Source organism: Amblyraja radiata, chromosome 8 (genome assembly GCF_010909765.2).
Source record: "Amblyraja radiata isolate CabotCenter1 chromosome 8, sAmbRad1.1.pri, whole genome shotgun sequence".
In the NCBI taxonomy this organism is placed as follows: Eukaryota; Metazoa; Chordata; class Chondrichthyes; order Rajiformes; family Rajidae; genus Amblyraja; species Amblyraja radiata.
Genome location: NC_045963.1, coordinates 4,366,376 through 4,388,006, shown reverse-complemented (window position 1 = coordinate 4,388,006; position 21,631 = coordinate 4,366,376). Strand labels below are relative to the sequence as shown.

Genomic DNA, 21,631 nt, shown 5'->3' with positions numbered 1-21,631 from the left:
TTTATGGGGGAGGAGGCAATAAAGGAAGAGAGAAACAGCTAGTCACATCTTTGAAGTAAGATGCCATAAACCAAATGACCAATGTTTATAGGGGAGGAGGCAATAAAGGAAGAGAGAAACAGCTAGTCACATCTTTGAAGTAAGATGCCGTAAACCAAATGACCAATGTTTATGGGGGAGGAGGCAATAAAGGAAGAGAAAAACAGCTAGTCACATCTTTGAAGTAAGATGCCGTAAACCAAATGACCAATGTTTAGGAGGGGCGAAGTGATGAGAGAGGATCCAGGGAAGTGGAAAGATAAGATGCCATAAAACAAATGGCCTATGTTTATGAAGGACCAAGTGACAGAGAGGAAACAGCGAAAGAGCTAGGGTGATCTCTTTGAAGATAAAATGACCTAAAACAAATGGCCAATGTTTTTAGTATATCATAACCTGTAAACAAAAGGCCTTTGATGTGATGCCTTTTCCTGTACCTCTGACCATGACTAATGTCTGTGGAATGTGCTAATGTGACAAAGAAACACTATATAATGCGATGTAATTCTGTTGTTCAGAGAAGGGAACCGAGGACAGTCGAGTGTCTATATTGGTCACTTAGCTGGAATTCTCGCTCCCTTCCATCGGCCGAAGTTAAGTAAAGTTTTGAACTGGTCTACCAAACAGTTTGTGTGGTGTCTGTTTATTAAGAAGCGAACCTGGTTTAGTAGTTATAAAAGTAACTTTTTCAATAGGATGGTCAAGATGGCTTTCAGCACATTGGTCTTTAGGACTAATGTGTCTAGAAATTGGGATGACATGTTATTGTTGTACAAAACATTGGTGAGACTACATTTGAAGTATTGTGTTCAGGTTTGGTCACCCTGCTGTTGATGAGCTGGAAAGGGTGCAGAGAAGATTTAAGAGGATGTTGCCAGGACTAGAGGGCCTGATCGATAGGGAGAGGTTGGGTAGGCTAGGTCTTTATTCCTTGTAGCGCAGGAAGAAGGGCAATCTTATAGAGGTGTATAAGATCATGAGGGGGGGGGATAGATGCACACTTTTACCCAGAGAAGGCGAAATCAAGAACAAGAAGACATAGGCTTAAGGTGAGAGGGGAAAGATTTAATAGCAACCCGAGGGACAACTTTTTACCTAGCTCAGCTCAGCTATTCATGAGTATCTGAAATGAGCTGCCAGAGGAACTAGTTGAGGATGGTACTATAACAACATTTAAAAGACATTTGGACAAGTACATGGATAGGAAGGTCGAGATAGATATGGTCCAAACGCTGGCAGGTGAGACTACTGCAGATGGTGAATATTGGTCAACATGGGCATGTTGGGCAGAAGGGCCTGTAGCCATGCTGTATGACTAAATATCTCCCCTCCCACTTTAAATGGCATTGTATGGAACAAATGCCAAGGAGAGAATTAAATACTTTATATTAAGTTGGGAAATGTGAATTGTGTGTCCAAGTAGATCCTTTAGCAGCAAGGTCAATAACCACTGGGTGTAAAATAAAGTAAATGACAAAGGTTAAGAAGGGAATAGTGAAGATGCTTTTCATTCTAAAAGGTGCGCCTGGGTTGGGAGCAAGGCAAAAGTGAAAGGACAGAATCTGAACTTCATTTTTGAAGATTACTTGAATGTCATTAAGCTGGAAAGAGTGCAGAACAGATATTTCCAAAAATGGAGGGGTTGAACTATAGGGATAGGTTGGACAGACGTAGACTTTATTCCTTGGAGCGCAGGAGGCTAATGGGCCTGTCCCACTTTGGCCGTCAGCTACACGACAGGCTGGTGGCGCGCGAAGATTTAGTTCAGGACAAAGTCCACACTCCTCCATGCCACTACACACTCCTCCACACCACTCCGTGCGCCCGTCCTGCGCTACCCACACGTTAGCAGGTCGCGTAAATGGCGCGCGAAGGACAGCCAAGTGGGACAGGCCCTTAAGGGATGATCTTGAAGGTGACTATAAAATCAAGAGGGGAATAGATAAGGCGAATGCAGTCTTTTACGCCAGATAGGGGAATGAAAAACAAGAGGAAGTATGTTTAAGGTGACAGGGATACAATTCAGTACATACGTGAGGGGCAACTGGAGAGGGTCCAGGTGATGTTTGCACGAATGAACCCAGGAATTTGTGGGTTAACAGATGATGAGGGTTTGACGGCACTGGGCCTCTACTCGCTAGAGTTTAGAAGGATTAGGGGAACCTCATTGAAACTTACCGAATAGTGAAAGGCCTAGAGAAAGTGGATGTTTCCACCAATGGGAGAGTCTAGAACCAGAGGTCATAGCCTCAGAATTAAAGGACATTAATTTACGAAGGAGATGAGGTGGAGTTTCTTTAGTCAGAGGGTGGTGAATCTGTGGAATTCATTGCCACAGAACACTGTGGAGGCAGTCAATGGATATTTTTAAGACAGAGATAGATATATTCTTAATTAGTATGGGTGTCAGAGGTTATAGGGGGTGGGGAGGCAGGAGAATGGAGTTAGGAGGGAGAGATAGTACAGCTATAATTGAATGGTGAAATAGACTTGATGGGCCAAATGACCTCATTCTTCTCCTATCACATGAGCATGAATTTTTTCCACTCAGATGGTGGTTGATATATGGAATGGGTTGCCAGAGGAGGTATTTGAGGCAGAAACTATAACAGCATTTAAAAGACATTTGGTCAGATACATTGATAGGAATGGTTTAGAGGGATATGGTCCTAACATCCACCGGCAAATGGGACTAGCTTAGAAGGGGAATCTTGATGGTATGGATGGCATCAATGAGTTGAGCTAAAGGGCCTGTTTTCATACTGTATGAATCCATCTCAACTTATAAGGTTACAGACGAAGAAGCGGAATGTGAGAATAGACTGGACAGTGTTTTTCCAGTACGTATAGGCACAATGAATCAAATAGCAATTTCCCACGCAATAAATTTCTATGATTAACAGAAAATAATATATTGTCACAAGTGCATCTGCCTTCACCATTTGGGCAAAACATCCAAACGTAACACTTCCTTCACCACTTATTCTCACATATTAATTTCACCCTTTTCCACCCCACAGCATCAGTTTCAGTTTAGTTTATTGTCATGCATACCGAGGTACAGTGAAAACTTTTTTGTTGCGTGCTAACCAGGCAATGCATGATTACAATCGAGCTATTCACAGTGTACAGATAAAGATTTAAGAGTGCGGAGCGAATGTAATACAAGTTTGGAGATCTGCTTCTGTGGCTAGCACACAAATAGTCGCCTGGGATGGGCGCCACCTTGGACATGTAGATAACATGTATAAGCTATTGAAGCTATCCTTAGTTTCAAGCAGACATAAAGCAATAATGCACTTTCATCCACAGCCACACACAAGTATGGGCACATACCGAACAACATAGCAACACGGTCTGCAGAAATGACACTGACCTGGACCTTGGTAAGCCTGTGGATGTCCATAGGCAGTTGTACTCCCATCATCTGCAGCGCTACTTTTCTGTGCATTTGAACCATCCGTGTTACTCGGCCAGGTCACTGCATTCCAGGCATTTTTGCTGTTATCTTCATTTTTCGCGGACCAGTTTCCAGCTGAGCCGGCGTTCCAATTGGACCAGGGATCAGCAATGTTTTGCGACTGTCAAATTGATGCATATCATTAAAAAATTAATGCCTTAAAAGAAAAATGATTTGTCAAGCATAGTGATCCGTATTTTGCTGTAACACCAAACGTGGGCGTCAGTGCTTACCATCATTACGATGCAAATTGGACAGCACTTTCTGGCATCAGTACGTGTGCACAAAGCTTAATTCACAAGTCATTCCAGACACTGAAAACTAACCTATAAATGTGTTCAATCTAATTGCTTCAGATTTAAATATTTGTAGATTTAAGAACAAATAAAAAAATCGGATGTTTTTTTTCTCTTCCAACTCTTCTTCCCTTTATTAGTTGTCAAAATGAAAGTTCTTGATATCGACCGGAATAGGTTTTTTTTAGAAACATAGAAAATAGGTGCAGGAGTAGGCCATTCGGCCCTTGAGCCTGCACCACCATTCAATATGATCATGGCTGATCATCCAACTCAGTATCCTGTACCTGCCTTCTATCCATACCCCCTGATCCCTTTAGCCACAAGGGCCACATCTAACCCTCTTAAATATAGCCAATGAACTGGCCTCAACTATCTTCTGTGGCAGAGAATTCCACAGATTCACCACTCTCTGTGTGAAAAATGTTTTTCTCATCTCGATCCTAAAAGATTTCCCCCTTATCCTTAAGCTGTGACCCCTTGTTCTGGACTTCCCCAACATCGGGAATAATCTTCCTGCATCTAGCCTGTCCAACCCCTTAAGAATCTTGTACGTTTCTATAAGATACCCCCTCAATCTTCTAAATTCTAGTGAGTACAAGCCGAGTCTATCCAGTCTTTCTTCATATGAAAGTCCTGACATCCCAGGAATCAGTCTGGTGAACCTTCTCTGTACCCCCTCTATGGCAAGAATGTCTTTCCTCAGATTAGGAGACCACAACTGTACGCAATACTCCAGGTGTGGTCTCACCAAGACCCTGTACAACTGCAGCAAGACCCTGTACAACTGCAATCATTTCTTCATTCCAATTGTGGATTGAGATACGCTTGCTCTTTTAACACAGGTCCCAGACCCACTGGAAATGTCTTTGTGATGCTTTGGCATACAGCAAGTACTAGAACAAAGTAACAAAACTGTCTCACAGCGCATGGGGTCGATCCTGACCATGGATGCCGCCTGTGAGGAGTTCGGACGATTTCACTGTGACCACGTGGGTTTTCTCAGTGTGCTCCGGTCTCTTTTCACATTCCGGAGACATACAGGTTTGCAGATTAGTTGACTTCTATAAATGGTCTCTAGTGTAAAGGGTTTAAGAAGGAACTGCAGATGCTGGACAATCGAAGGTAGACAAAAGTATTGGAGAAACTCAGCGGGTGCAGCAGCATCTATGGAGCGAAGGAAATAGGGAACGTTTCGGGCCAAAACCCTTCTTCAGACTGATGTAGGGTGGGGGGGGGGGGGGGGTGGCGAGGAGAAGAAAGGAGAAAGGAAGAGGAGGAACCAGAGGGCTGAGAAGGGGAGGAGACAGCAAGGGCTACCGGATTGGAAAAATGAGATAACATAGAACTAGTGCAAGGGTGATCAATGGCCAGCGTGGACTCGGTGGGCCGAAGGGCCTGTTTCCACGCTGCATCTCTAAACTCTAAAATCCTTCATTAGCACAGGTTGCAGATGTTATGGGGACAAGGCAGAATGGGGTTAGGAGAGAGAGCTAGATCAGCTATGATTGAATGGTGGAGTAGATTTGATGAGCCGAATTCTACCCCTATTCCTTATGAAGCATAAACATCTGGCACTAGTTCTTTGCTACCAAAGCACTTCAACCTTAAATTGGGGAAAATAATTGCTACAAATATATCATTAAGATCCAAGATTGAGATTATCAACAAGCAGTAAAATATTGTCTATATCCCGTTACAATAATCGCTCTGAACTTGTATGAAATCTTATTTAAAGAATTGGTACAATGTTTTAAGACGCCATGCAAAATTAAACCGAGGCATTGGCTGATCTGCAAATCTCTTTGGATTGCTGTCAATATTAAAACAATTTTGTTCAGCTTTTTGGTTTAAAATATAGAAAACAGTAAATGTGGCGTTCATATTTTAATTCTCAATGATCGCAGCTTTGGATGCTCACTTCAAAACTTATGTCATAAATTTAGCTCCAATATACAAACGTTATTAACATTGACATCGTGGGCAGCACAGATGCGCAGCTGCTGCCTCATGGTGACAGGGACTAGGACTATCCTGACCTCGGGCGATGTCTGTGTGGACTTTGCACGGTCTCCCTGGCACAGCATGGGTAGTCCCATTCCCCCCCTACGTCACAAATACATGCGTGTTTGTAGGTTAATTGGCCTCTGTAATATTGCCCTCAATGTGTAGGGAGTGAATAAGAAAGTGAGTTAACAGAACAACAGTGAGAATGGCCAATTGATGGATTGCATTGGCTTGGTGGGCCAAAGGTCCTGTTTCCATGCTGCAACTCTAAACTAGTCCAACTATCATTATTTGAATATACAAATATGACCAGATGAATGATTTCAACATCTAGTTACCAGAAAAGCACTCGTTTTTGTTTGTTCGAACTGTTCCAGCCACAGCAAAATGTATCAAGACACTTTTAATAGCCTGTCACTAGTAACCTTTCTTGCTTTCTTGCTGGCAGATATAGTTAAAACAAACAACAAATATTTCCAGTTTGTTCCAACAAGTAGCCAATGCTGAAATTCTGATACCATGCTCATTCAGACTCGAGTTCTTTTACAAGAGCAGGTCAAAAAAGTTTATTTCAAGGCACATGAAGTATAATTTTCAATTTATTAGCAAAGCATGTCATGGTCATAGAGTCAGAGTGATACAGTGTGGAAACAGGCCCTTCGGCCCACACTGGCCAACATGTCCCAGCTACACTAGTCCCACCAGCCAGCATTTGGTCCATATCCTTCCAAACCCGTCCTATCCATGTACCTGTCTAACTGCTTCTTAAATGTTGGGGATAGTCCCTGCCTCAACTACCTCCTCTGGCAGCTTGTTCCATACACCAACCACCCTTTGTCTTTATCAACAATAATATTCAACATTTATCAAGTCTCTGCAGCAGTTAATTCCTTCATTTTTTGCAGAATAAGTCAAAGTGCTTTGGCCTTTGCAAGTTTAATACACAGTACCTGACTGCTGCTGTGTGAACCTCCGAATGATGCATTTTGGCCAGTTTGAGTTGTTGAGAGCGGATCAAACGCGGCAATGTTATTTACTACACCCTGTGCAGTCCCACTGGGTCTCAACGATTCATTAGCTCCACTCCCTGAACCTGAAATCATCTGAAAGTAAATGCACAATATTTTATTGCTCCAGAATCATGGATTATTAGGTTCTTCAAACCCAAAGTAAATTGCTTTAAATGGCCATTTCGTCAAACCTCTTACAATTTAACATTCATTATAACACTTTAGCAAAGCAATCTATATTCATGCAAACAATATCATGCACATTTTTACAGCAAGGATGGATCTAATAAGTATGTCATTTTACTTTTAATTGAAGAGATTTAGAATTCAATAAATATTCCACCCGTTTCCTTTGACTGTGTCCCCAGCCTTACTATCTCAGCTAACAGCAGATGGGTGACCACCTTCTTGTGCACAAAAAAACTAGACCTGACACTTCTATCCATACTGAGTGAGAGTTGCAATATAAGTGGTGTGTTTTGGGTCCCAACGGCAGCATCAAGTGGATATAAAATGGCTTTGAAGTGCTGGGGAATTACCTCTTCCATCCTAGTCAAGTTTTTATCCCTCAGTCAACCAAAAGAAACAGAAATTGAGCATCATTACACTCATGTTTCTGCGGGTTTTATGCTCTCAAATTGATGATCATATTCTTACAACAGAGTCTATAATTAAAAGTATTTCACTGCTGTTAAGTGCATGGAATATCCCAAAAAATGACATAATATATAAATGCATGCCTTTTTTTCCTTTCTGCTTCAATCTATATCCTCGTGTACCTTGCCACAACACATTAACATTAGGCAATATGGTGGCGTAACAGTAGAGCTACTGCCTGCCATAGTGCCAGAGACCCGGGTTCGATCCTGACTATGGGTGCTGTCTGTACGGAGTTTGTATGTTCGCCCCATGACTTGCGTGGGTTTTCTCCGCGATCTTCGGTTTCCTCCCACACTCCAAAGACGTACAGGATTGTAGGTTAATTGGCTTGGTATAAATGTAAAATGATCCCTAGTATGTGTAGAATGTGCAGGGATCATTGGTTGGCCCAGACTCTGTGGGCCGAATGGCCTGTTTCCACGCTGCATTTCTAAACTAAACAAAAGTTATATTTCTTACACATATTAACACCATTTATCTTTCTACACATGCTGCCTTATCTGCTGAGATTTGGTTTTATTCTGAATTTCGGGCATTTGGAGTTTATTTTGCATTTCACCATTTTATTGACTCTGCTATCATCTTACCATGATCAATATCATACAGAACAGCAAGCTAGTCAGTCAAAGTTAATCATTACTTTTGAAACTAACCAATTTGCCTTGCTCTCTTAAACTTTACTCAATAGCCCTAGAGTTCCATGAAATATACTTAGTACATACTTTTATGAAAGATACAAGATGTTTGCAGTACCTGTACTTCACTTTGCTTGTGTGCAGATGACACTCGGCTAAACTTGAAGTGAATTTTCTGGGTCAGAATTCCAGAATTTATGCCCAGAGACATATTTTCAAGTCTGGGTAATATGCACCATCAGCACCAGCAAAGGCAATGTAATTAAATGTCAAAGGTAACGGAACAGACTATCACGTTCAGTATCATTGTCTGCAACTTTAGCAAATTGTGTTTATGCCATCTTTTCAGCCGATACCCAAATATTATCGACTCAGAGAACCAATCCACATAATATTGCAATACCCCATTTACTCGTCCATTTAGTGAGGATGAAATACTAAAGAACCATGAAACATCCCATGTCATTAAAAAGATCCTTTCAACTATTTATCTCATAAAGAGGTTATACGTAATTATTTTTTCTAAACATGCAGACAAGCCAACACCCAAGTGTTACGAGGATAATACTCACTTCCACATAGTCTGTGGGAACAAGTCCTGTCATTCCCTGAGCATTTGTTGCTTCACACCATCCACCACCTACATCCTGAAAATAAGCATAAGCTATACATAACAATTTAATGACTTGAATGCTTTTAATTGTGTACAGATAAGATGGTAATGTCCGATTTTTAGTGCCAAAAAGAAAACTGTTCTAAGCCTTGGCAGCCAATAGACAGCTCAATGACAACCTAATACCATTAGCCTCAGCCTTTAGAATTTCTAACAGTTCCAAAAACAGACTAAACTTGGAGGAATCATCCAATTTATCATATCAAATTTGTCATTTTACCTGTTACATGGCAATATATAAATATTGTAAACATTAATATCAATTGTAAATATCAATAAATAAATAAAATGTAATACACTGTGTAATCCACCTTAGAGCAATGTCACATTTAGACAATTGTTGAGCAATTGGTACGAACTATTACCTTATAATAAATCTTTAATTGCATCCAAGCTGAAAGATCAAAAAAGCATTGCAGATAATTTGGGCAAAAGTGGGTGTTTTGTAATTGTGCAAGATAATAGCTGGCCCAGAAGATTAAATCATTGACAAGACCTTACGGTTCTGTACCATCCCATACCTCCAGTGTCCCCCTCCCTGACTCTCAGTCTGACGAAGGGTCTCGACCTGAAACATCAGCCATTCCTTTTCTCCAGAGATGCTGTCTGACCCACTGCGTTACTCCAGCATTTTGTGTCTATCTTCCCTTTAAAGTCTTTACCAATCCACCATAGAGCAATTCTAGATTTCTCCTCAGTCTGTGCTCGACTAGAAAATATGGTATCAAAACTAATTTTAAAGTTCCTATAAAATATCACATTACTTCTTATATGTAACCCTACATTTGCTGGCAAAGTATTAATTGCCGTCCATTAAAGCTCTATACCTTCCATCAAACACTGAAAGGCTTCCTGCCCTAACTATGCCTCGTATAATTTTACATACTTGGATCAGATCTCCTCACAACTTCCATTGTTCCAGAGAAAAGTCTGTCCAATCTCTCCTCGTAGTCAATACCCTCTGAACTAGATATAATTCAAGAAAACAGACCCCCTCCCTCCCCTCAATTTGTCAGGAAAAGTCCTCTACGACTATTCTCAACACAGGTGCGCCGCAAGGCCACTAGAATTCCTATACACCCACGACTGTGTGCCCAAATTCTCCTCTAACTCCATTTACAAATTTGCAGACGCCACCACTGTGGTGCACCAGGCTGCAAACAATGATGGGACAGAGTACATGGAAGAAAATAGAACGTTTGGTAACACGGTGTAAGACAACAATCTCTCCATCAATGTCAACAAAATAAAGGAGCTAGTGATCGACTTTAGGAAGCGGGGTGGAGTAGACACCCCAGTCTGTATCAATCAATGGTGCTAAAATGGAGATGGTCGAGAGGTTGAAGTCCTAGGAGTAAATAACACCAACAATCCGTCGTGGTCTAATCACATTGATACTGCAGCCAAGAAAGCACACCAATGCCTAAATGGTAAACCCTCATTATTACACACTTCTTTGAAATGGATTTTGGTTATAGCAGACTTCCTCTTGAAGAACACAGGCTGCGAGCAGCACTGCAGAGGCCATAGAAATTGACAAGGCACTGAAATCGACAAGGCACTGAAATCGACAAGGCACTGAAATCGACAAGGCACTGAAATCGACAAGGCACTGAAATCGACAAAGCACTGAAATTGACAAGGCACTGATTTGAAATCGACAAGGCACTGAAATCGACAAAGCACTGAAATCGACAAAGCACTGAAATCGACAAAGCACTGAAATCGACAAAGCACTGAAATTGACAAGGCACTGAAATTGACAAGGCACTGAAATTGACAATTAACTCCACTAAAGAATATAACAAACAACCTTTAGTATTTTAGCTTGCAATAGAAAAAAAAATTTTAGCTTTTAAAAAGAACTTTGCCCACCCTCCTCAGTCCTTTATAAGGAGGATTTACTGTACTTCTCCAGAAGGTGCACGATATTCCGCAGGTCTCCAATGATTCTTACAAATTTCGATAGGTGCACCATAGCAAACATCCAATCTGGATACATCACAGCTTGGTTGGCTATCGTTCTGCCCAAGCCGACAATAAATTGCAGAGAGTTGAGAACGGAACCCAACTCGCAACTCAGCCTCCCCACAACCCACCCCCCCCCCCCCCCCCACCCCTCCCCCCCCCCCTCCTCCAATCGAACCAACCTCACCCCATGATACGTCAAGAAACAATCAAGGAACACCCCATACGCCATCAATTTTCTCTTCTCCCTGCACATATTGGTAAGGAAGTACGTTTATTGGCCACGTATTCACATACGAGGAAAAGATACAGAGACTTGAAAGGACAGACAGCCAGATTCAGGATCAACTTTTTTTCCTGCTGTTATAGGACTCTTCAACAGACCTCTCATAAGAGGCGAATGAATTCCCACTCTTCCAATCTATCTTGTTGCAACTGTTGCGTCATTAAAAAAAGTCTGCACTTTAGCGGTATCTGTAACATGATGTTCTGTTTATTATTCTCTGCGCTACCTATTGCACTTGCGTTTGGCTTGATACTCCTGTCCGTTATAATTTGAATGGATAGCATGCAAAACAAAGTTCTTCACTGTATACGTGATGATAATATCTGTATAGACATTAAAACAGCAATAATCTACAGCAATCCCTCAACTAATTCCATCCTTCTTCCCTTTCAACTTTGACACTGTCATCTTGCATTTCAATATTGCTGGCAGAATCTTCTTGCCCTTACTATCTGGTTGTGGAAGTCACCTTAAAATTCCTGCAGCCAACTGTTCAATCATCCTTCAACTAATTCTCTATTACTAGGTTTGTTGCCTAAAATTCCTTATGCTACTTCTAAATGGAGCTACATACAAAGGAAACCAAATTCTGTAACTGCCAAAAACAAATACAGAGATCACGATACACAATTAATCATCCATAAGTCATCATTTTGCTAATTGCAAAACAGCAACACAAACAGACCTGCTAATTATAGTGACTGCGCCATTCAACCTGCAAACTCTTCACTGGTTGCACAGGTCAGCTGGGGCCTGGTTTAGATTTTGTGTTGTGTCTCTAGGTATTGGAAGCCAATCGACTGCTAAACTGGGGAAATCAAGACGCGCTTAAGAGGTTAAAGAATGGACACTGAAGTTTTCAGACACCACACTGGAGCCCACCATGAAAGAGTTGAGAACGTTTCCGCAAGGGCTTAGGAGATCTTCTTATAAAGCAAGGTAGACAAAAGTGCTGGAGAAACTCAGCGGGTGCAGCAGCATCTATGGAGCGAAGGAAATAGGCAACGTTTCGGGCCGAAACCCAATGTTACCAGATCACTGGAGTCTAGCGATTTGATTGTTAGGAATATTCTGATTCCATCCAACGTGAAACGGTTAAATGCTTTTAAATATATAAAAGATACATGGTGGAATACTTGACTAGGTTGTATTCCAAGAGAGAGAGACAAGCCCAGGCTTGTCTCAGGTTGGTGAATATTGAGACATTGACTGATGCCTTTGAAATGTCTTGTCTTGAAGGTACCATCCGATAAAAGACCGATGCCTTTGAAATGTCTTGTCCTGGAAGTACCAACTGATAAGATGCCTTTGAAATGTGGCTACTAATTGATAAGAGACAAGTTCAGACTCACCCTGTGAAGAAGGGTTTCGGCCCGAAACGTCGCCTATTTCCTTCGCTCCATAGATGCTGCTGCACCCGCTGAGTTTCTCCAGCATTTTTGTGTACCTGTGGTGATGTGTATTGGCTGCATCTTTGACCATGACTAACATCTTTGGAATGTGACTAAGTGACAACACAGTATAAAACACCATGCAAATCTTTGTTCATTGAAGTGGTAGCACGGGGAAGTCAAGTGTCTTTTGCTTACTTGACTGGTGTACCCCCGTCACGTCCGCCAGTTGATGATCAGTAAAGCTCGAGTTGGTTTACCTAACGGTTTTGTGAGTTGTCTGTTTATTAAGAAGTGAACCGTATCAACGGGAATGGTAATAGTTTAAAACAAAGCATTCCTAATACAATTACGTTTACATTGGGTGGTTGAAAGGCAGAAAAACACAAATGTACTGCAACTCTAAATGTAGACATTGAGAAGGCAGAATTAAAATAGGTGAAAATAATAAAACAATAAAGACATTCTGGTTCCTTATCTCTAATGTGGGAAACCTCTCATTTAGTACAATTCAATATTTTTTGATCAAGAGAAAGGAATTTGAAAATGTTAATTCATATATAAAATTGAACAATCTGCGAATGCAGCCTGGAAGATGTATAGAGAATACATTGAGGGTTTTCCTAAACCAGGGAATAGACTATTTATAAGGTAGACTAGGATAAATTATATTGCAGAATAATTAGATGGGTTAGAGACAAAATTGATATTTATGCACCCATTTTAGCATCAAAAGACACAAAAACAAGTCTAAGGGGAAATCAGAGACTGAATGCAATCATTAACGTAAGTAAAGATGGACAGAAATGAATCAAACTAAAAGCTAACAAATCCCCGCACTGATGGCCTTCATCTTGAATTTGTAAAGATGACGTTTGAAGAGATAGTGGATATATCAATATTGAGTTTCTAAAAATGCCCTAGATTTTCAGTCCCAGTGGATTGGGACAAAGCAAATGTACTACAGCTATTCATAACAGGAAGAGAGAAAACAAAATGTTTAAGTTCAACTGCGAAGCAAATACTGGAAGCCATTACAAAAGTGGAAAATTAAATGACTAAGTTAACAATATTTTAAAGAGATTATATTTACCAAATTCAATATTAGCTTTGCTTTGTGAGAACATAACTGGTAAGGTGGTAACAAGAGAGCCAGTGAGTATATTATACAAATTTGCAAAACAAATTTAGAAAGTTGCCACAGGGAAGGTTTTTACGCAATATTCAAGAAGCTGGTTGTAATAGTGCAGCATGGAATAGTGGGCTTTTTTTTAAAAGCACAGAGTGAGAAACTGCAAGGAAGAGCCGCATTGCACAAATACAGTGAGAACATGTGTAGGAAGGAACTGCAGATGTTGGTTTAAAATCAAAGATAGACATAAAATGCTGGAGTAACTCAGTGGAATAGGCAGCATCTCTGGAGAGAAGGGAGGGGTGATGTTACGGGACCCGAAACGTCACCCATTCCTTCTCTCCAGAGATGCTGCCTATTCTGCTGAGTTACTCCAGCATTTTGTGTCTACAGTGAGATGCAGTTTTGTAAAGGGTAGAAAATCCTCGACCCACTCAAGGAACTTATTTTCATATATCTATTTCCAAATGGGTCAGAAAGACACTCAATCAAGTTAATAAATGGCACAAGGGTGAATGGCATTGGTGGTAATAAAGTTGGAAACACGTGATAATAATTAAATTAATTCAGGAACAATTTGTGGCAAATTAAATTTTGTGGTGTGATTGTTCCTATTGAACAAAGAAAAGACTTTCATGACTTTAACTGGTGAAAAAAATAGTAGAGTGGATCCAAAGTGACCTGATAGACAGTAGAAAATAGGTGCCGGGGGAGGCCATTCAGCCCCTCGAACCAGCACCGCCATTCAATGTGATCATGGCTGATCATCCATAATCAGTACCCCGTTACTGCCTTCTCCCCATATCCCTTGATTCCTGTTTAAGAAGGAACTGCAGATGCTGGAACATCGAAGTCTGAAGAAGGGTTTCGGCCAGAAACGTTGCCTATTTCCTTCTCTCCATAGATGCTGCCGCGCCCGCTGAGTTTCTCCAGCACTTTTGTCTTTCTTGATTCCTTTCACCCTAATAACCAAATCTAACTCTCTCTTGAAAACATCCAGTGAATTGGCAGAGAATTCCACAGATACACAACTCTCTGGAAGAAAAAGGTTTTCCTCATCTCAGTCCTAAATGGCCTACCCATTATTCGTAAACTGTGACCCCTGGTTCTGGACACCCCCAACATCGGGAACATGTTTCCTGCATCTAGCCTGTCCAATCTTTTAAGAATTTTATATGCTTCTATGAGATTCCCTCTCATCCTTCTAAATTCCAGTGAATACAAGCCCAGTCGACACATTCTTTCAGCATACGTCAGTCCCGCCATCCCTGGAATTAACCTGGTGAACCTACGCTGCACTCCCTCAATAGCAATAATGTCCTTCCTCAAATTAGGAGACCAAAATTGCACACAATACTCCAGGTGCGGTCTCACCGGGACCCTGTACAACTATAGTAGGACTTCCTTGCTCCTAAACTCAAATCCTCAAAAAAAGACCCAAAAAACTGGAGTAACTCAGCGGGTCAGACAGCAACTCTGGAGAAATGGAATAGGTGACATTTCGGGTCAAAACCCTGCTTCAAACAGAGGGAAACAAGAGATATAAACGGTAATATAGAGAGATATAGAATAAATGAATGAAAGATATGCAAAAAAGTAACAATGACAAAGGAAACAGACCATTGTTAGTTGTGGGCCAGGTGAAATTGAGTTACAGACAATGAGACTCAACAAGACAATTTTGAAGCTTTTGTGGGGGAGAGAGAGGGGATGCAAAAATTACTTGAAGTTAAATAAATCAATATTCATGCCACTGGGTTGTAAGCTGCCCAAGCAAAATAGGAGGTGCTGTTCCGCCATTTTGGGTTTGGCCTCACTCTGACAATGGGGAAGCCCAGGACAGAAAGGTCAGTGTGGGAATGGGAATTAAACTGTTTGGCAACCGGGAGATCAGGTATGCCCAGGCGAACTGAGCGAAGGTGTTTAGCGAAACGATCGCCCTGTCTACGATTGGTCTCACCGGTGTATAAGAGTCCACACCTTCAACAACGGATGAAGTAGATGAGTTTGGAGAAGGTGCAAGTGAACCTCTGCCTATCCTGAAAAGACTGTTGGGTCCTTGCACAGAGTTGAGAGAGGAGGTATAGGGCAGAGTTGCCAAGTTTTGTCAGAGCATTTCAGTATTCTAGTACCTGAAAATCAGTATTTTGCTGAGGAAATCAGTATTTTTACGCGGTGCCATTTTGCTGAAAAATGTTTTTTTATGTGCGGTCATACTCATGTAAGAGTACAAGAATGCATAAGCGACCAATTGACGTATTCTATGCACCTTACTTGACAGTGTATTCATTGCCATCTCTTTGTATACTTCTGTTTAAATTGCTGCTTCCTGCTTTTAGCACCAGATGATGACGTAGAAGCCATTTTCGAAGCCTCCCTCCCTCCTTCCTTTCCCTCTCTCCTTCCTTTTTTTCTCCCTCCCTCCCTCTCTCCTTCTCCCTCCCTGAACAGTCTGTGACCCATAGCACTGTGGCCATTGCTCTATGTGTAAACCTCATAACGCTATGTGTGAAGGCAATAGCGCTCCAGCTGGTAGCGTTATAATTAGAACCCATAGCGCTGTTCGTTTAAATTCCCACGCGCTAAACTGACAGCGCTGTTTAAACCTGTAGAGGGACAGGCAGATCAAAGCTTACAAAAATAATCATCCAGATCTTGAAATTTAAAATACTAATAGATTTAATCTGCTATAATATTTAGAGTTACAGTATGACTTTTTATATCCTTGCATTTTTTAAGCAGTAAGATGAAACAGGAAGTCGGGCCGATTTATAAAAAATCCGTATTCTACAAAGCAAATCCGTATTCTTATCACATATCTGTACAAAATATGGAAAATCGGTACTACTTGGCAGCTCTGATAGGGCCAGGTGTTGCATCTCCTGCAGTTTCAGTGGACGGGTAGTTTGGGTGGTAAGGGATGAGTTAACCAGGGAATTGCAGTAGGAACGGTCTCTGCAAAAGGCAGAAAGGGGTGGAGATGGGAATTGGTGGGATCCCGTTGGAGGTGGCAAAAATGTTAGAGGATTATGTGCTGTATGCGATGGCTAATGGGGTCTTCTTCTTCTTACGTATGGCCTGCACAGCTTAAAGTTGTAGGTCAACTTGTTCTATTTGATGTATTGTTTGTTTGATCTATTCATCGGGTTGATTGCATTAGTCGAAACAGGGTGGACCACGGGAAGGTTGCAATCTCCCACCCCGACTAATGAGGTGAAAGGTAAGGAGTAGGGGGAATTGCTATCTATTGTAAAATAAAAGCTATCGATGAATCCTTCTAGGATGATATCTTACCAACTGTTTTTCTATTATTTCCTAATAACATCCTTCAATTCGTTAAATCTTTATTTTCAGCTGAAAGAAACTCAATGCTATTGCTGAATGATGTGTTTATCTGTCTATTAAAAATTTCCTGAATATAGCAGGTTCAAACAAAATGCAGGAAATACAAGGGTCGTGCTGAAAAAGCAGGAAGTGTGAAGCTAAGTTGAATAAGGCAGAATTAATGCAAAAGGCATAGGGGCAAATTAGTATTTCATACAATAAATGCATGAATAAAATAAGCACGCTAAAATTTAAAATGCAATAAAAAAATGAAAGGTGCGGTTATCATAGATTTTACAGCTATCTTAGATGGAAATGAAAATATGCAAGCTTTTATGCAAGTCCTAAATCAAGAAACTGGTTGACAAAGACAAAATAAATGCTTATGTTTATAATATTACTCATAAGAAGCTGGAATAAAGAAGGCATGGAACTTTTGCTGCAGTTGTATGAAACAAATTGACTGCAAATACAGCAATGCAAATTCTAAACAATGAATCACATGAACGAGACATTGGTTCTTCAGCATTTATTAGAATTACAGGGCTAAATTACATTTTTTCAAAGGAATTCCAGTCAAATTAAAATTCAATTAAACAAGGGGCGTATTTCTTTGAAGTAACAGAAATTCATTAAAATCTATAAAATGAATGATGGATTGACAACGGTGGGCAGAAACTATTTTCTATTGAGATTGGAACACAAAACATAATGCGAAACATAAAATAAACCTGGAAATACTCAGCAGGTTGAGCTGCATAGCTGGTTCTGATGTACCAAAGAGGCTGGCTCGCTAAAATTCTTGAATTCAGCAGGGTCCAAATTGCAAATTGGAGCAACAGCACCTCATATTTTATTTGGGCAGTTTACAACCCAGCAGTATGAATATCGATCTCTCTAACTTCAAGTAACCCGAGCATCCCCTCTCTTCTCTCTGTGTCCCTCCCCAATCTAGTTGTCGTACTAGTATCACTGTCATCCTGTTACATTTCATTGTCTGTATAACTTGTTATCACCTAGCCCACAGCCAACAATGGACCCTTGTGGACTCCACAATTTCCTTGATCATCGTTACTTTTTTGCATATCTTTCATTCATTTGTTTTACACCTCTCTATAACTACCTCTCGTTTCCGTTTCCCCCGACTCTCAGTCTGAAGGTCTCGACCCGAAACGTCACCCTTTCCTTTTCTCCAGAGATGCTGCCTGACCCACTGAGGTACTCCAGCTTTTTGTGTCTATCTTTGGTTTAAACCAGCATCTGCAGTTCCTTCCTACACAGCAAATCCAGAAGTTGTAATATGCTTAAATGAAAGGTGTACAGCTTATAAGGCTTTTTTGTAACAATGCAAAGCCAAAAACGTAGTTCCATGGAAAATGAATGCTGAATTGGAATGAGAGGCAATTGAAAGCTCAGGGTCAGCATTGTGGACTGAACAAAGGTATTCTGCAAGGCAGCCGCCCAATTTGGATTTGGCTTCTTAAAATGTAGGGAAGAACAGAGTGAGCATCGAATGAAGTAAGCTAAAATGGAGGAAACCCTCTGTTTGAGGACAAACCACTGACCTGAAGCATCAACTGTTTCCTTCTCCACATTGCTGCCCAACCTGAATATTTCCAGCATTTTGTTTTCATTTCATTCTTACTGCATCTTTTTTTTGGTGTTTACATTTTAATCAACTTGTCCCCTTTTACCAATGCTCAACTTAAACACCATTTCCTCAGCTAACAGGATAGATACACATGTCAGAAATTCTGAAAAGCCAGCTCTCTTCCTTGGCTCTAGCAATGACAAAACCAATTGCTAATTAGGGTGCAGCTTACGAAGTTTCTCTGAGACAAAAAGGATCATAGAGCTGTACAGCACGGAAATTGGCTCTTCGACCCTACCTTATACATGCCGATCAAGTTGGCATATTAGGATGGTCCCATTTGCCAAGGACCTCTAAACCCTTCCTATCTAGATCTGTCCAAACAACTTTGAAGGCACAATTTAATCCACTTCTATAGCTTCCTTTGGAAGCTCCTTCCAGACATGAGTGAAGAAATTGCCCCCAAGGTACCCTTCTAATCTCTTCCATCTCACGTGAAATCTTTGCCGCCTTGTTTTAGTATTTCGTCTACCATGGGATAAAGAGTGTGTGTTCACCTTCCCATGCTCCTCATCATCTTGTACACTCAATACAGTCACCTCTCAGTCCCCACGCTCCAAAGAAAAAGTCCAGAAAACATCCTGGTGAATCTCTTCTCCATCCTCTCCAGCTTAATGACAGGTCACACAATTTTCTCTGTAGAATCTGTTCCATCGAGTAAATGCTGCAGTAACGTGCATCCACATGGCAAAAATCTTTGATTTAACAGCAAAGGTTTTTTTATTTTAAAAAAATCATTTCAGTTCTGACTATCTTTCCAAATAGAAAGGAATTAATGCCAAATCTATATTTTGCCACAAACTCTTGATAATTTCAAAGTCCTCCTTGCCAGCCTCTCTCTTCCAGCAGCAAAATGTATTCACACCCTATCTTGGACAAAGTCTTGCTTTGTTCCTAATTTTGTACTTGCTAGATGCATATCAATGCTTCCCATTTCCTGATGCTGAAAAACATTTATAACAAGCAAGGTCCAACACAGGGAAGCAGTCGTCAGCAAAGTATGACTTTTCACAGACAGTAAAATCAAAAGTTAGACACAAAATGCTGGAGTAACTCAGCGGGAAGGGCAGCATCTCTGGAGAGAAGGAATGGGTGACGTTTTGGGTCGAGGCCCTTCTTCAGACAGAGCCTGTTTAACGTTACCAGGCTTAACGTACAACCTCTGTAATCCAAAAAGGGTCGACTTAAAAACAACAAGTTAATACAAAATCAAAACTCAATTTCATGCCAAGAGAGATGAGAATAACTAATTCTTTAGCGGAAATGTGTCAAAGAAAGTTATGTTTTAATTGCCTCAGTTGTTAAAATATGTTTTTGAAAGAAACCAAGGAAAATAAAGAAAATTACTAGAAATAGAATTACCCGATTGCCAATAGTGATGACTTCTCCTTCCTGGACTGTCAACTCATTGTTTCCAGGTTCAGCTGCGAAGCCGTACAAAACACGGGCCTATTCAATGACAAATAAATAATGTTAGTTGAATGGTGTCTCATTTTTCTTGATAGAAAATAGCAGTAAAATTCACCACATCTTTCGTTTAATCAAGCCTCTTGTGGCAGTGGTTGTAAGCAAGACTTCTTTTTATCACAGTTAAAGTTAAGCCATAGAGGCAAAGTTCGCAGTGGTTTGAATAAAACTACACATTACTCTGTGGAATATTTGTGCCGTTGATTAATAAAACAAAACATTACAATTGCCAAGATGCGGGTGGATGCCCCATTGGTGTCCTGGATCACCAACTACCTGACTGGACGACCACAATATGTCAGGTTACAGAAGTGTGTCTCGGACATGGTAGTGAGCAACACAGGGGCCCCACTAGGTCCTCTCTCCCTTCCTGTTCACCATCTACACCTCGGACTTCAGATCTACAGTGCATTCAGAAAGTATTCAGACCCTTTCACTTTTCCACATTTTGCTACGTTACAGCTTTATTCTAAAATGGATGAAATTCTTTTTTTTAAATCATCAATCTACACACAATACCTCATAATAATAAAGTGAAAACAGGTGTTTTTGCAGTAATTAAAAAGAAATAACTGAAATATCATATTTACATAAGTATTCAGACCCTTTACTATGACACTCAAAATTAAGCTTCGGTTCATCCTGTTTCCATTGGTTATCCTTGAGATGTTTCTACAACTTGATTGGAGTCCACCAGGGGTAAATTAAATTGATTGGACATGATTTGGAAAGGCACACACCTGTGTATATAAGGACCACAGTTGACGGTGCATGTCAGAGCAAAAACCAAGCCATGAAGACGAAGGAATTGTCCGTAGACCTCTGAGACAGGATTGTGTCGAGCCACAGATCTGGGGAAAGGTATAAAACAATGTCTGCAGCATTGCAGGTCCCGAAGAGCACAGTGGCCTCCGTCATTCTTAAATGGAAGAACTTTGAAACCACCAGGTGTCTTCATAGAGCTGGCCGCCCGGCCAAACTGAGCAATCGGGGGAGAAGGGCCTTGGTCAGGGAGGTGACCAAGAACCCGATGGTCACTCTGACAGTTTGTCTGTGGAGATGGGAGAAACGTCCAGAAGGACAACTATATCTGCAGCACTCCACCAATCAGGCCATTATGGTAGAATGGCCAGACGGAAGCCACTCCTCAGTAAAAGGCACATGACAGCCCGCTTGGAGTTTGGCAAAAGGCACCTAAACAAGATTCTCTGGTCTGATGAAACCAAGATTGAACTCTTGGGCCTGAATGCCAAGCGTCACGTCTGGAGGAAACCAAGCACCGCTCATCACCTGGCCAATACCATACCTACAGTGAAGCATGATGGCAGCGGCATCGTGCTGTGGAGATATTTCTCAGCGGCAGGAACTGGGACTAGTCAGGATCGAGGGAAAGATGAACGGAGCAAAGTACAGAGCGATCCTCGATGAAAACCTGCTCTAGTGCGTTCTGGACCTCAGACTGGGGCAGAGGTTCACCTTCCAACAGGACAACGACCCTAAGCACACAGCCAAGACAACGCAGAAGTGGCTTCGTGACAAGTCTGTGAATGTCCTTGAGTGGCCCAGACAGAGCCCTGAACTGGAACCGATCGAATATCTCCGGAGGGACCTGAAAATAGCTGTGCATCGACA

The 21,631-nt window shown here is 41.2% G+C and overlaps 1 protein-coding gene across 3 annotated transcripts in view; it reads right to left on the bottom strand.

The window, feature by feature from the left end:
- Nucleotides 1-21,631, bottom strand: part of snx9 (sorting nexin 9) — a 113,008-nt gene that overhangs the window by 64,861 nt on the left and 26,516 nt on the right. Inside the window, exons 2-5 of one of the 3 annotated variants that reach the window (XM_033025066.1) lie at nt 19,895-19,981; nt 8,680-8,754; nt 6,753-6,905; nt 3,416-3,620 (exon numbers count right to left, since the gene is read on the bottom strand). In XM_033025066.1, coding sequence (XP_032880957.1) covers nt 3,416-3,620; nt 6,753-6,905; nt 8,680-8,754; nt 19,895-19,981 — 520 coding nt within the window. The remainder of the gene's footprint in view (nt 1-3,415; nt 3,621-6,752; nt 6,906-8,679; nt 8,755-19,894; nt 19,982-21,631) is intronic. The other 2 variants (XM_033025067.1, XM_033025068.1) reach the window with 2 other exon arrangements.